This window comes from Rhagoletis pomonella, unplaced genomic scaffold (genome assembly GCF_013731165.1).
Source record: "Rhagoletis pomonella isolate Grant_MI unplaced genomic scaffold, Rhpom_1.0 Rhpom_scaffold_00004, whole genome shotgun sequence".
Lineage (NCBI taxonomy): Eukaryota > Metazoa > Arthropoda > Insecta > Diptera > Tephritidae > Rhagoletis > Rhagoletis pomonella.
This window is the reverse complement of record NW_023458558.1, coordinates 73,188,162-73,204,110: the sequence shown is the minus strand read 5'-3', so window position 1 is coordinate 73,204,110 and position 15,949 is coordinate 73,188,162. Positions and strand designations below refer to the sequence as shown.

At 34.1% G+C, this 15,949-nt stretch overlaps 1 protein-coding gene across 2 annotated transcripts in view; it reads left to right on the top strand.

Annotated features, from left to right (window-relative positions):
* The window catches only part of LOC118738074, a 379,871-nt gene that overhangs the window by 221,924 nt on the left and 141,998 nt on the right, over window positions 1–15,949 (top strand). Inside the window, exons 5-6 of one of the 2 annotated variants that reach the window (XM_036468986.1) lie at window positions 7,161–7,256; window positions 7,402–8,337. In XM_036468986.1, the coding sequence (XP_036324879.1) occupies window positions 7,161–7,256; window positions 7,402–7,587 (282 nt within the window). In that variant the 3' untranslated portion in view covers window positions 7,588–8,337. Of the gene's footprint in view, window positions 1–7,160; window positions 7,257–7,401; window positions 8,338–15,949 lie in introns of those variants that run through there. The other variant, XM_036468987.1, reaches the window with a different exon arrangement.

The following is a 15,949-nucleotide window of genomic DNA, read 5'->3' as shown; positions in this document are numbered from 1 at the left end:
TAATTTACTTAAAATGTATACACCCCGGCTTATCATGTAGCGGTAGCTTTCGGAAAGGTGGAAAACATATATTTAATACTTGCGCCGGGTATTTAATGTTCGGCTCCGCCCGAACTTAGACTTTCTTACTTGTTACTATAAAGAAAATTATCATTTCAACTCTCAATAATTGAAATACTAACTTCCACGGAAGTTAGCAGGGCACGCGATATTTTTTAAAATGTGTCCGCGGCAAATTATCTGATAGGAATTTTTGCTTTGAGAAAAAGTTGTCTTGCCAGGTGTAAAAAATAGAGCTCTCGATTTTGTTCGCACATTTTCAAACAACCCGGGTATATGAGCAGCGACTACTCACACTTGTTCAATGCTCATTACTCGAAAATTTTCGAGCATGAGCTCGAGCAATTCGAGTTTTTTCGAGTAATTTGAGCAATGTTTTTTTTTATTATATTGACATTTTTGGTAGCAACTTTTTAAATATTTCAAATTATTGATATATAATTCAAAGATTGTTACATTGGTATTTAATAATATAATTTATTTAACATGAATTAGAAAGCAGATGCTGACAAATACAATTTAAAAATTTTCTTTTGTTTATGAAATTGTTCAAAAACTCGAAAATTTTGAACAAACATTTGAGCAGTTGAGCAATGAACGAGTTTCGAGCGAGTATCGAGCTACTCGCATTGCTCGATACCCGGGTATCTAGAGCTCTAGTTTCAAAAGTTCAAGTTTAAAGTAAGTCCATATTAAAAATGAAAGCATTAGGGCTGTTCGATTAAATGACTATTCAAAATTTTAATTAATCATAAACTCAATTACTCGATTAATTGGAAATTATGATTACTCAAAATTTCAGTTACTCGAGTAATCAAGATTTTGATTAAGTAAAAACCAAAATATTTGAGTAATTTGCTTTATGATTAATCAACCTTATGAGTAAAGTGAGTAATCAACATTTTAAACTACTCGTAACATTTTGAAGTTCATTAATACTTTGAAAATAACGTTTCGTGATTACTCAAATAATTGATTAACCGAATAACTGATTAACCAACTTGCTAGAGTAATCGAATAATCGCACAGCCCTAGCAAGGATACATACATACGTGAACGCATCACGAACAATTTCACACACAAGTTCACCGCAGTTGCCATTGAAAGTGCATTACCGTTGTTGTAACATGTGCTCGATTTGTCATCATATCAAAATAGCATAGCGACTACGTGCAAGTACAGCAACTACCAAACTTTCGTGATTACTAGCAACTGCGGAAATTAATACTTTGGCAACAGTGCAGCCATAATAGCTGCAGCGACCGCAGAACCATTCATCAACGTTGCAATAAAAATGCGCATGCGCCAATGTTGCACTGCAACATCATTTGTCGCGATACGTTGGCAGCTTACAGAGCGAAGCGTACATATTTCACAGGCGTTGTGTAATACAGGAATTGCTCACTCATCGCTTGCAAGAATAAACCAAGTGCAACAGTGTTGCTTGTGATTTTATCAAGCACTATTTGAGAGCAGAGATGTTTTACCAAAAATTTATGTCTGCATGTAGATACATACTTCAGACAAAGAATTATATGTGCAATACTTAAATATCCACAGTTAACTGTAAAACCACCCTGCAGCGGAAAGTACTAGTACAGAACTAGTGAATCCACCAGTCTTGATTTTAAACATTTACAATTTTACACATCGTAGCACGTCTTTTATAAACATTTTGAAATTAGATTTTCATAACAATAATTTTGGCCGCCTAAATCGGCCAAATACCCCTATGTGCAGCGATATTCTATGGAAAAATTTCAACAAATTAATTTTCGTGATTGGGATAAAGAAAAATACATACTTTGAGTGGCAAATACCCAATGGTTAAAGAATGAACTTAAAAAAAAAACCTAACCAAAATAAAATAACAGCAAAAATAATATTTTAAAACTTATAAAAATTTGGTGCGGCTATAATTTGTTCGACTACTGTAATAAGTTTACAATAATTACTCGGACGTGCTATCAATGCCACTTAGCGCATTTTAAAATTTTCAGCCAATAGGCTCATGCATGGGATTATCGATTATATTTTTTGTTGTTTGTGTGAAGTATTTTATTTTTATCAGTATTTTTCTTTTAATTAAAATATGTTGAAATAAGTGAAGCTAAAAAAAATATGCCAGAACAATTAGCAATTTATTTCTTAAACCTAAGTATCAAATCCGTGCCTATTATTTATTGGGAACTTTTACTTGAAACAGAGGCACAATTACATATACATTTTTCGGCAGCTAACTTTTGGATATGTCGTTAGACTATAAATTTATTAAAAAAAATAGCTTCTAAGTATATGTTTAAGTTTTTACCACGCATTTTTCTGTTTAACATGAAAAAATAAGGAAAAACAATTTGCACATACATATGTATAATTCTTGACTGACCCAACACAAAAACGAGCGTGGCATCGTATCGAATTCGAGACGAACTCCAGAAAATAAATTTCTCGAATATATTTTCTGGGCTAGTTTCGAATTTGAGGCGAGTATTGTTTATTAACGTTTATTGAATAAATATTTCAGCTGCATTTTAATTAACATTCAAAGATAGATATTTAAATAAATTTAGTGGATGAAGTCATCCAAGAAATTCTTCCAATATAGCGCAGACCGACTAAAGAAAAAATCGAATTACAAGAAACTCGGTGCCGAACAAATCTAATATGTATGACAAAGATTACTGTTTACATATGTTGTTAAAAATTAAATACGGATTCACATTTATAATAAATTGATCAACAACTTACAATTTTCGCACATTTTTTATAAAACTTTGGTAAAAAAAATTACAATCTCAAACCACCAGCGAGCTGAAATCTCGAGTGGAAAAATCAATAATTCTCGAAACGCCAACGATTCGAAAAATAAAAATTATAGAATCTCCAACGATTAGAAAAATTAAATATTCTCGAATTGCCAGCAATTCGAAGAAAAAAATGTCTCGAATCGCCAACGATTCGAAAAACTAGTAATACTCGATTCGCTAACGATAGGTGACTGTCCTACGAATACGAATTCGCCGATGTATCGCCGCGAAGTATCGTCTCGATAGTTCTATCAGAGAAAATGTGCTCGTCTCGAATTCGAGGCGAATTCGTTATAATATATGTGGGTCATATTTACGGCTGACCTTGTACATTCTCTGCTAGCACGGCGGCGCCAAATGGACGAGTGTGATTAATGAACTTTTCAAAGGAACTTTAAATGATCGTTTGAAGAGTTAAAATAACAATAAAATTATAGTTTAAAAGACTAAAACCTCGCTATTATAATTTCCATTCGTACTGTCATCAGGTATGTAACTGGAGAACAGAAATCGCTGCATCTTTTAGGCGCATCAATATTACATAATTACATCCCGAGCTAATAAAAGAAATGTAAAAATACCTATACCTCAAAGAGCTCCTAAATTTTTTTCTCTTTCGTCTGCCACCCAATGCTTAGACAAAAATTAAACCCTATTACTCATCTAAAGACCAAGCCCTTACATACATACACATGTATAAAATATGGGTAAAAAATAATTATTTACGGATTTAATGAGAATTTATTTCTTAGTGAACTTAGGCCGCTGAATTCAATAATGTATTTTCTTTTTTTTTATAACATTTGTACTTTCACGGTAAATCCAGTTTGCAATTAATTGTAATTAATTGTAGCAAAAGTGTGGTGTCAGTTTACAGGGCTTGACCTATAGATGTGGAGAAAAGTTAAGTTTTTTTTTAAAAGGCTTTCCAACTGTTAAAAATTCAAATGAAACTGAAAATTCTTTACTTTTTCACGTAGAAGGGTTGCCTCTTCAAATTCAATTTAAGAAAGAGATCTATGCAACTGAAATATGTATAACATCATTGATTTTTGACGGAAGAAAAAGTTTTACATATTTAGCAAGAAATAAGTCAAGAATAAAAAATTATTTGAAATTTAAAACTTCAAAATTAAACGCATGTAATTAAAACAAATCAATCATTGACAATGTATGTGTTTACATATTGTAAGAAAATAGCAAATACGATGTAGCAACGCTTTCGTTTGCCTTAAATACTTTAAAATTTTATATACATACATTTTGTATAATTTAGTTAAATTTGCCTTACAAACACGTGGCGAATCTCTTCAAAATATTATCAATCAATCAAGCTATGGCCTTCTTAAACCTCTTTCGTCTGACTTCCATATAAGTATATAGCGATACATATATATTTCAAACAGGTGGCAGCTGTTAAACAAAAATATCTTTATTACACTACTACAGGGCAAGCCCTTTAATTAGACATCTCATTTTTTAAAAATCGAACGAATGATGGCATTAACAAGAAATGAAAAAATTATTTGATGCATTTGCAAAAAAGGCATTATTTCGCAAAGTGCAAAAAAGTGGTAGTTTTTATTTATTCTTCAATAGCAAAAATATCATATTTTTTTTAGTTATGGAGTAAATAAACACGATTCTTAGTTTATTCCTTTATTTATGTAGTGTTTTTTTGTTTAACAAATTATTATTTTTTGCTTGTTTTAGGCAATTGTAAATGGAAAAATTAAAAATATAACTTAATATCACATAAGAAACTTAATAACAGAAAGAACTTTGCGTATTATATGAGTATTATTCTCCTTAATAACGACCAGTTATTTTAGTATTGATCTTAAGTTCAATCCTAACTTAATCTTAATCCTAATCTTAATGGTCATCAACCACCCCTGTCATGCCTTACCTTCTTCTGTCGATTTTGCGTTTGAAACAAATAAGAAATAATTTCTTCTTCGTTAAACCCATTACATTAATGTTTTTATTTCATTCAGCAATTTTTATTGAGCTTGGGGCCGTTTTTAATAAAAAACTTATTGTGGAAAAGCAACAATAATTTGAAAAAATGGTAGATGTGATAGCTATTTCGGAAATAACCACATTTCCTTATTTGACTTCTTTCAGTAGGATTCGAACCGACGATCCCACTGACTTAGCCAGTTGCCTACGCACTGTGCTAAGTTCGCCCTGTGAATTCTTGTTGATTTTTTCCACTATTTTATTTGTTATGCCAACTACAATCACGCGCATTATTCGGTGACAGGTAATAAGGTCAATGGAAATAAAGTCAATGCTAAATCCTCGGTGTTGTGATATTCATCCACACAATCATGAACTATCACCAATTGATTTTATTAAAAAAAATTAAATTACGAATATGTAAAAACACGATGCGAAAAACTAAACGCTTGCGCCCAGCTGGAATACGAGAAATATTTGAAGAAAGAGTGTAGAAATGATCCATAACTTGCAAAACATGTTTCGTTTCCACAAAAATAAAGCGAACACTATTAAATTGAAGAAACAGTCCATGTCCAAAAACCCCGGAGGAAGACTGAAAGAATTCTGTGTTTTAAATTAGCATATTTTGAACGAATTCGGAGGGTCCAAGGTGAAAAAGAAACCAACCTTTCTATAAGGAAACATATTTCTTACACTGTACCCATGTCTCCGGCAGCAATTTGTGACATCATTTAAAAGCAAGGCGAACGACGACACTATTTATTAGATGGCACATTCAAGCCATTCACACACTTATGAATCACAAATTATATGCTTTTTTACTGCAGACAAGTTGTTGCCCCAAAACACAGCAGAAATCTTCCAATCACGGCTGCCAACTATCCTTAGTTATGAGGTGCCATATTGAGGATAAAAAAGTGCCAAAATGTGCCAAACAGAAAAATAAAAGTGTCAAAAAAGGTGACATTCCTTTTAATCATGCACATTTAGCAATAAAATAAAGCCACATTTTCAAAACAAAAGTGCAATGATAAAATAAGATATACCAGTTGAATAGCCTCTATAAATTAGAATATTTTAGTTGAGAAAAAGAAGTGCACGCAATCGATTTCACAAAAATGTATTGATATGTTCTTTTTAACCGACTTTCAAAAAAGGAGGAGGTTATCAGTTCGTCGGAATCTTTTTTTTTTTTTTTATGTATGTTACCGCATAACTTTGGACCACGTCAACCGATTTTTCTTTTTGCATCGGAAAGGTAGTGTCTCAGAGGTGGTCCCATACTAATCTGGTTAAGATCCGATCAGTGGATCATGAGATATATATATATATATATATTTTTTGAGTTGAAGTCGGTTCTTTTTTTGCTAAAAATTACTAGTTTTTACAAAAGTTCCATTTTGGCACTTTGTGTCACATTGAAAAATTAAGTGCCATTTGAAGTAAAATAGGGACAAATGGCACGGTTTGAGCCAAGTTGACATCCCTGCTTCCAATAACTTACATAAATAAAAATGTGAAATATCGGGGGCTTGAATTCATTAATACCCTCTATCTGTAATTTGCACAAAAACTAATTTGTGATTTTTGAAACCATCTGGGAATTATTACCTGTCGTTATCTAAGGCAAAATTAATATCACTGATGACAGTTAAAGCTTAGGTGGATTTTTATATCAGAATCTCATCTTTGTGAAAAGTGTGCAGATAGAGGGTATTATTGAATATAAGCCCTCGTTGTTTAAAATATATAAAAATTTTATTTCAACGTATACAAAAAATAAATCTACCTGCGTTACAGCACGACGGGAGACGGGGAAGGGGGGGCCGCGGCGTAGCGTGACGTGGTGTGCGCGTCGGTCGCGCGGGGTATGCGGGTGGGTGGGAAATAAAGTCAATTGACCTTATTTCCGTTGATCTTATTACCTGTCACCGCATTGTTCCAGTGCAATTTAAACTTGATAATGTGTATGTTGTTTTTGTTGGTTTTTGTTAATATTTCTATTATTAAAATGTTTAACTTTTAGGTGTGCTCGTCCTTAAGTTATGTTGTTTTTGTTATTTTATAGCCTTATAACAATTATATTCAACAATTTTTATGGCGGTTGTTTTTAATGAAAAACTTATTGTGGAAAAGCAACAATAAGCAACATCCTACTGAAAGAAGTCTGATGAGGAAATGTGGTGATTTCCGAAATAGCTATCACTTCTACCATTTTTTTAAAATATTGTTGCTTTTCCACAATACGTTTTTCGTTTTTTATTTCAGGTAAAATGCTTTATTTTATCGATTCTCTTTTTAAATCATATTTTATAATTTCGTTTTCAGGTAGCGAACATGATGTCCTGCCCCCTTCCCATGACATTACCAATATTGTCTTCAGCACTACACAGCGATTTTTCACCGGTTCATATTGGTGTTAAGGTATGTAAAAATATCAATGCGGCGCTATATCTTAAATTGTATGCAAAATATTAATGCTCGTAAATATGTTTCTATCTCATTCCGTTCAATCCGCTATCTACTCGGAATCGGCTTTATTTTATTAAATTTGTATTTTTATAAATAGCCAAGCAGTTTTATGTATTTACGTACATGTTACATGACCGTTAAGTACAAGTGTTGCCCCCAGCGGGCGACACCAATGATCCTTTGGCCTTTGTCCCAGCAAAAAGTCCACCGTAACGAAATGGATACGCAGACGAATAATGGGACAGCTCATTTGGATCCCATTTACATGTCGTTCAACCGGTAATTTGTGGGTATTACAAACAAACATTTACATAGCTTTAAACCGTTGCAGTGCGCTGTAAGGGCGGTTTGTAGTAACTATAGAGCTCCATATAACTCAGTGCGCACAAAAAATGGGTAAAATTTATTTCAGCAGCCCAAATCAAGTGTCAGGATCTATGGACTCATAAATACATATGTTCCTCTTCGAAACACACTCATACAAATGGTGCCTAGTAATAAAACAAAATAAAACAGAGTGATCATTTTTTAATGACACTTAACTGCACGCTTTTCCAACGAATATATTTTGTGGTGTTGGTTATGGTTACTTATTTGCCTCAAAATACAAAATAATGATGTCACATTGAATGATAAGAACCCAACGACGAATAAGCGACTGCAGAATGTCCGCACAGGAAGTGTATTTAAAGTAGCCATATAAGGGCCGCGGAGTAAGGGTAATCGGCGTTCACACTTAAAAAGACGCTCTGGTAGCCAGCAAGCGTTTCACCTTTGAATAGGGTGCAAAACAATTTTGGAAATTCGCAATTTTTCCTAATTTTTCTCATGCGCTGAAGAAAGACAAGTATAATTTATGGGTGGAATAAGTGAGGTGATGTAGAATTGAGCAACAATTGTGGATGTTTTTGATAAATGTGCTAGATTTTTTATTTAATGCGTGTTTGCGAGCAAGACTTGTGCATTGAATGCGTTGCACAAATACATATCTATTTCCCCATCTAAATGCCAGGATGGGAGACCGGTGTACACATAAATCTATTTTAAATAACCCAACTTAGCGCTGAAAAGATATCGCAAAATGTGCGACGCCAAAGAAACCGCATTGTCCGCGTAATGGTCGCTCATTAACGTCTCCTGCGGCGACTGATGGCATAGCACTTCACTACCTTGGAGCAAAAAGTTGGAGCTTCAGTAGTTTTAGGGCAACCATTAAGGAATTTTGTTTGAGAAGCAGCGTATATGTATATATGTATGTATAATTTTCTGAAAGTTGTTACTGTTGCTGCTGCTTTTACAGAGCAACTAGTTTCTAACGTGATTTCACTTAGAAAAGCGCGCGAGCTGTCACAAGCTCCAGTAATGTCCATTTGCTATTCTTCCCCGCAGAGCATGTATGCATTATTGTTTACTAGCGCGGATTACACAATCCAACATGGGTGACAACATGGCTTGTGGCGAATATAAGTTGTTCTGCCAACCTCAGAGAGGTTGTTACAAGAACCCAAATCATTGTACAAATAGCCGAACCGTATCCCGACATCGGCATGTTAATTTATCTATTCAAAGCACCAAAAGGAAATACAAGAATCTCAAAAATTTGACTCACCATAGCTTTTATCAATAGTTTCTTCCATCGACGCAGAATCACTAGCATCATAGTATGGCTCCAAGAAGATATTCAAACTAGCTTTTACAAATTTTATTACGCCCGATTTACATGATTCAAGTTATTTAAAGAAGTTCCTGTTTATTCTGTTTAGTGGTTTCTATTTGCTTTTACACGCTTTTGTTGAATTAAAGTTTTTAGTTCTTTAAATCGGAAAAAACGAAAATGTCCAAGGCAAAGCAAGTACCGTGAAACCTCTTGGCGGTACAGACGCATGAGTATTCTTCCCTTTTCTTCTCTCCACTAGCTAGCAGAATTGAATTCAATATTAATTAATAATAATAATAGATTGGCGCTTACACATATCGTTAGTGTGGGGCTGAGCTTCTCCTCCGATTTGTGGCGTGTGCCTTGATGTTGTTACACGAAGGAAAGGGAGCTACAGTTTTACGCCGACTCCAAAAGGCGATTGTATTTTTATGAGAACCTGTTTTTCATACAGTCGGAGGTTTGCCATTGCCCGCCGAGGGGCGGCCGCTGTAAAGAAAAAACCTTTCCTTTATATATTTTGCGAGGTTGCTTTGACCAGGGCGGGAAACCAGGCCCTGCGGAATGGTAGCACGCACTGCTAATCACTACACCACTGCGGCTGCGAATTCAATACTTGAACTATGTTAAACCCGGTAAAATGTAGGTAACAAATCGTGATATGAAAGCAAATCAATGATGCCAAATTCTCATTTTCAAAAATAAAAAACTGCATACTAAGTAATGTAGTACATATAATATAAACATTACGTACATATATTTCCTGAAATACATTTTTATTTAAAAGATATAAAAATACATTTAATAAGCTGGCAACATTTTAACAAAATAAATGTTTACTTCGCTTGTTTATATTCTAAGTTTCCAAAAGCGGTAAGTGCTATTTTGGGAACTTCGAAAAATATACAAACAGCCCGATTCTTTCACTTGATAAATTGAAAATATTTATAATTTGTAAATTTTTTACTATTTATCAAGAATTGGTATTCTACTCTTTTTTGATAAATTATCAAGATTGAAAATGCTATTGACAAATTGAAATTTCATGTGAAATGTATAAATTTTGTATATTAATAAATTTGTTTCTAACAATTAAATACTCCATGTGCCGGCAAGTGAACCTGCGACACACGGAATTATAGCCGACATCTCTACCTACTCGGCTACGGCAGTCAAAAGCTTTTTTGCTTTTAAATTCATATTTTTCATATGTTACAATGAAATCAGTTCCACTAATGTGGATATCGTAGAGCTTTTTGTTTTATAAATATTGACACAGAATGCGAAGGAAGCTTTTACTTGACAAAAATCTTGATAAAATTTCTTTACAAAAAAATTATTAAGAAACACAGAATTGGGCGGGAAGACTATCGATAGTGTCCAATAACCATTCGATAGTGCAAGAAAATAGAACCATTCGATTCTATCGACAGAATAGAACCATTCGATTCTATCGACAGTACCATCGATAGTCTTAAGCTCTAGTTAAAATTCACATTGTTCATAACGGTTTCAATATCCAAAAGCTAACAATCCATAAGTAATTAAAAAAAAAAAACCTGGAAGATAAGGTTTTTTTATAGTAGGCCAACGATATGAGCATTGACTAAAAGTTTCAAAAATTCTTAGCCTTACTTAAGGAAACGGTAAATTTTTCTCAAGATTTTAATTTTTTTCACACAATAGTAAAAAATTATCTTTGCGTGAAGAAATAAAAATCACCAAAAATCAGAGCTAAGTCCTGACATATTTAATCTCGCATCTAAAATTAATAGGCTATAGAACGGCATACTACTTTTTTAAAGAAGTTAATTAGGGTACAAAGTTTTAACGAAAATATGCACAAAGTTTGAAACTCCAACTTTTGGAGTTTTTATTGTTGTATCATTTCCCATAATTTTATATGGGGTTTCCCTGATGAAACCTGCAGTCGGAGAAGAAAGGGAAGCAGGTCATTGAATTTTTTGGGCTTTGCCTTCTCAATTTCGAAATGTGGGATTTGCCAAGCCAAATTCAACTTTCTTAAAAATCTTATATATTTTCTCAGTCAAACCGTAGATAAATATGCATCAATTGATGAATAATTGAATGTCGATTCTCGTATTTTTTGGATCGCCGCGAATCGGAACTAATAAATCGACAAAAAATCGAATGGAAACGGCTCGACTAATCGATCTTCGTTTTAATCGATGAAAAACGGCATCTCTATTATGGAGTTCCAGTATCCAGTATGGAGTTCCAATTATCGCTTTCATCGGAGTTCAACTGGAACGCAATGTGGGTATAGATATGGTACCAGGTTAAATTCCTACTTTGGGGTTCAAATATGGTACCAGGTTAAATTCCTACTTTGGGGTTCAAATGTTTTGAAATTGTTCCATAATATTTATTTCACCAAGGTTATTGATTTTTAACCACCATTGCTCTTAGGAAAAAAAGGAAAAAGCGGTAGAAGTTATAGCTGTTATTTCGGAGGTCTCTGCCTCTCTACGTCCTACATCGATTCAAGAATCGATGGTGTGATCAATAATTAATTTAAAGTAATTGATTGATGACTTCAGTGTGACTACTAAATCTTCACCTCATTTACCAATTTGATACAAATTAAAAAAGAAAAGTCTAAAAAATGCCTTTAAACTGCTCTAAAAATATTTTATATTTCAACCACGTGTATTTGATTCAAATGTTCAAATTTGGGGGTTTTGATTAAATTTACTAAAGGCAGCGAAAATTTAAAACCCTTAAAAAATAATATCTGTTTTTCTTGTCAATCTTTCGAATTCTGAATCATATTAAAAACCGCTTACTCAGGCGTTGAAAAACGTTGACTTAAAAATTTATTTTGAAAACTTGATGAAAGCATTGGATGCCAAAGTAAGACTGTACCGCGATTGACACATCAATTCCATGTTTTTAATGCTCAGAAATATTTTTGTTGGAGCTGATGTGTAAGATCCTGCATTTCCGTGGTGGATAATGATTTCTCTTCCGCGATTGGTTTCCCTTATTTTTCCGTACACTGCTAGCAAACAAATGATGGTATACCATTTAGAATTGGCAGGCGAATGTTGTTTATTTTCAGTTTAATATGCGTAGACGCATTATTCGTCGACTGCGACTGAATGTCTCAGAACATTTCTTTGCACCAATCGACATGAGCTTCCTTTCTGCGATTGTTAAATTATGAGGTATACGATGCGAACAAATCGTTTTGTCGGCCAAATGTTCAAGCAATATTATATGCTTGCGAATGTAATTAATATCCATGCATCTTCGTTTTCATGAAATGTTATGTGATGATATTGCAATATCAGTTCACACATACGATGTTTTCAGGCACAGCAGCCGATTTTAGACGACCTTCACGAATTGCGTCAGCAATTGAATTCAGCATACCAGTGACCAAAACTCGAAGTGTCTTGTTCGGCAAGCTGCTGTTGGTTGGTTTAACGCGCGTCTAAAGTGTTAGAAAATCATCTCACGAAAATGTTTAGAACTTAATCCATTTTTTACTAATATGAATGTTTCAAGCAACTAGCACTCGTTTGGTAAAACGTTCTAAGTAATTCTAATTCCTCATGGCAGATTCAAGTACGGTACTACAAATTTTGTTGCAATTTAGTTATCGTAAAAGAAAATTTTATGAGGATAGTTTTGTTCTAAGAAGGACTTCTTAGTGACTTGTACTGAAAATCGAGAGTTAACTACCCAACGCGAATTAACTGGTGAGTGTGAAAGCATATTCATTACGTAATTTTTTCCACACTTGTCCCTTGCGTTAAGCAGCAACAATTTCCTTCATACAATGTTAAACTATACATATGTATGTTCATATGTAAATACATGTATAAATGTATAAGTATCTCAAGCGAAATCGTACGCATCTTTTTGCTTGTGGTGCATTGCCTATTCGTGTACATACTTATGTATGTAAATATGTCTGAGACTAAAGTTAAAAAATTGTTTACTTTCGTCTATATCAAATACCTTTTGTGGAATTTTGTTCTCATTTATTCTTTTCCTCTTGTTGCTCTTAATATTGCCTCAGAGATTACAATTCCTTAACCAGTATAAATGTGTTTTTAATTTGTTCCAAAGCAGGATTTGCAAATGGTTATTTCTGCACGTCACTCATCCATGATGGTCTTCCATTACTCTTGCGTTCCTACATATTGTACGCGTTGTTACAGATTCTCTTTGAAAGATTTTTTTTGCTCATTTGTAGTTGTTAAAAAATTAGTTTGCGTTTTTCTTTTTATATGCGCAGTTAACTGTTGTATGCTCAAAAAGGAATGTATCTAGTGTCCTGGAAAACCACACACACACCAACCCACATGCAAACACGACATCAACCAAGTGGCAACACCACGTCACATTAAGCGACTACGCAGCACGCACACACACACTTTGTTGTCCGTAATAGAATGTAGTTTTTATTTGCTTTACCTAGAACGTTATACGTAGAAATTAATAACCGAGCAGTCAGGCAAGTCATGCAGCCTGGTAGCACGGCCAAGCTAGGCTCAGCTGTTGTTGACACTTCTTTTGTGCAATGTCACAGCGTGTAAGTGTGGCTGCTTGCTTGTGGCTTAAGGAAAATGGGGCAGTCAGTGTTGTGGCCACAATTTGCTGACATCCCCCACTCGATTCTACTACGGTTTCCTATTGTCCAGCATCAGCCATAAGTTCCACACAACCACAATGCATAGCACTGAGTAAGTAAAAGCGTTGGCAACAAGATAAATATCCCTTTTTCTCACTGATTTTAGTAACCAGTTCGCTCACACTCTCATCCCCCTCACTTTTTTGCTACTTTGCCCGACATTGGAGTTTGAATTCGCACTTTTATCGTTTCGTGGTTGTCAAGCATATTTTTCTTCTATTTTTTGTTAGTGCTTTTATTCTTCAGCTAGCCAACTTGTAATTTCTGCGTGCAACAAGTATGACAAAGTTTCCAACACAAATTTTTCCAGCAAATTGGTACATGTGAATAAAAAAAAAAATCGTGTTTTTTTTTGTTGTCATCCTGTCCACTTGAAAAGACTAATGATGGCACATTAAGTGTTTCCGAAATTGAAATTGAATTAATCAATTTCGGTTAGAGTGCTTGACCGTTCGTTTTCTTCCGCTATATTTTGTTGTGTTTGGTTTTTTGTTTGAATATCCTTTTTTAATCATTGGTTCTTTCATTTCTTTTTTGCTATTTTTCTTGCTGAGCGCATTTGTTCAACCACCTTTATCTTCGCAATTAACTCAACCTGAGAGTGGTTTACAAATAGGCACAGTAAAACTGCTGTATAGAACATAAATCACGCTTGAGATAGTTGTTTAAATTTGGGGGAAAAATACGTAAAAATCTGTTGGTGGAAAAAATTGGGTTAGGTAGGTTATGCCGGCTAGCTAGTGAAAGCCTCACATAGACCAGAATTATTTCCATATTGTTACAGTGGTCAGGTAGCTTGAAGGACCTTCAAATTTTCGGTTCGTAGCAGTAAAGGGCAGCTCTTTCTCCTTCTTCAATTTTGGAACTGCCGCGACCGTCGCACAGTGCGGCCGAATTCCAAAAGTACGGCCAAAATTCGGGAAAATAAAGTTTCTAGATAGGCCTTTTCTGACATTGAGTTGACTAAAGGATCCACCTTAGAAGCGAAAACTGTTCACTGTAACGACCTGTACCCTAAGTGCTCTCTTTATATTCATTTCTAGTGAGACCTTCTCCCAAGCACAACATAATTGCAATACAATGCGAAAAGTTATTAACCGATAAAAGTAGTTAGAGAATAGGAAACCAAACAAAACCAAATGGATTCTACGTCTGAAGGTCAGTAAAATACGTTACAAAATTTGTGAAAATACCGTAACACGAATTTTTAAGAAATAAAAATGTAAATGTATTTTTTCGTTTATTTTTAAACAAAATTCGAGTTGTTAAATGCAACAGTAGCAGCACGCTGTTTGGATGCTGCATTTAAACCTATTGGAGTTTAAGTAGAAAAATATTAGATATAGAATAAAACAAAACTCAGATGCTCATTTCTGCTCCTTATATTTGTTTGTTTGGTTTTCTTTTTAACACGCTTATACATATTTATTAGCTTCACCTCCATGTAAAAATTTTGAGGTCTTTAATTAGATTTCACAGAAAGATTTTGAGTATGTAGTTTTGTGACCCCTTTAATTTAAGTATAATAAAGTGAAAGTTTAAAGAAGCTGGGACTTACGGTTGATTTTTGTAATTTTTTTTCAATCTTACACGAGTTCGGAGATGGTTGCGTTAAATATTTAACACCAAGCCATAAAATCTGTATCGTTCAAAAATGAGGTGTCACATGAAAGACCTCGTCCTTCGGGTGTGCAACATAGCTTTAGTTCCATGAAAGGATTGCCACATGTTAAAAAATCGAATTCAAAATTTCGCTGCCGCAGAGGGTTGCGTTAAATATTTAACACCAAGGAATAAAATCTGTATCGTTCGTTCGATTTTCAAAAATGAGGTGTCGAATGGAAGGGCTTGACCTGTAGATGTGTAATATGATATTAGTTCTTTAAATAATAGTAAGCTAACATCTCAATGTGTAAGCATTCCGAAATCAAAGCGAGACAGTCTAGTACTGTTTTTGTCAATGTATTGTGTACTTGAGTGAGTGCCGGTTTTGTAAATGTGTCGTGTACATATTTATATATAAACGTATGTGTTCCTTTTCTTTCGTACGTGTTTATTGATATATCTGTACTGTAGTGTTTTCGGACGGTACTAGCTCTTACTGCCAATATAGGAGTATTACATATATGGGTTGCTATATATGTGACCTGGTCTACGGAAAGAGGGCTTAGGTGTCAAAAAATCAATTTTCACTTTTTGGTTGATTCGGATGGAAGATGAGATGCTTTTTCACGTGGTGAAAAGCAGAAAATCCTAGCTTGTTTAGAAGTGTACTAAAAATAATAATAATATTAATAATAATAATAATATTAATAATAATAATAA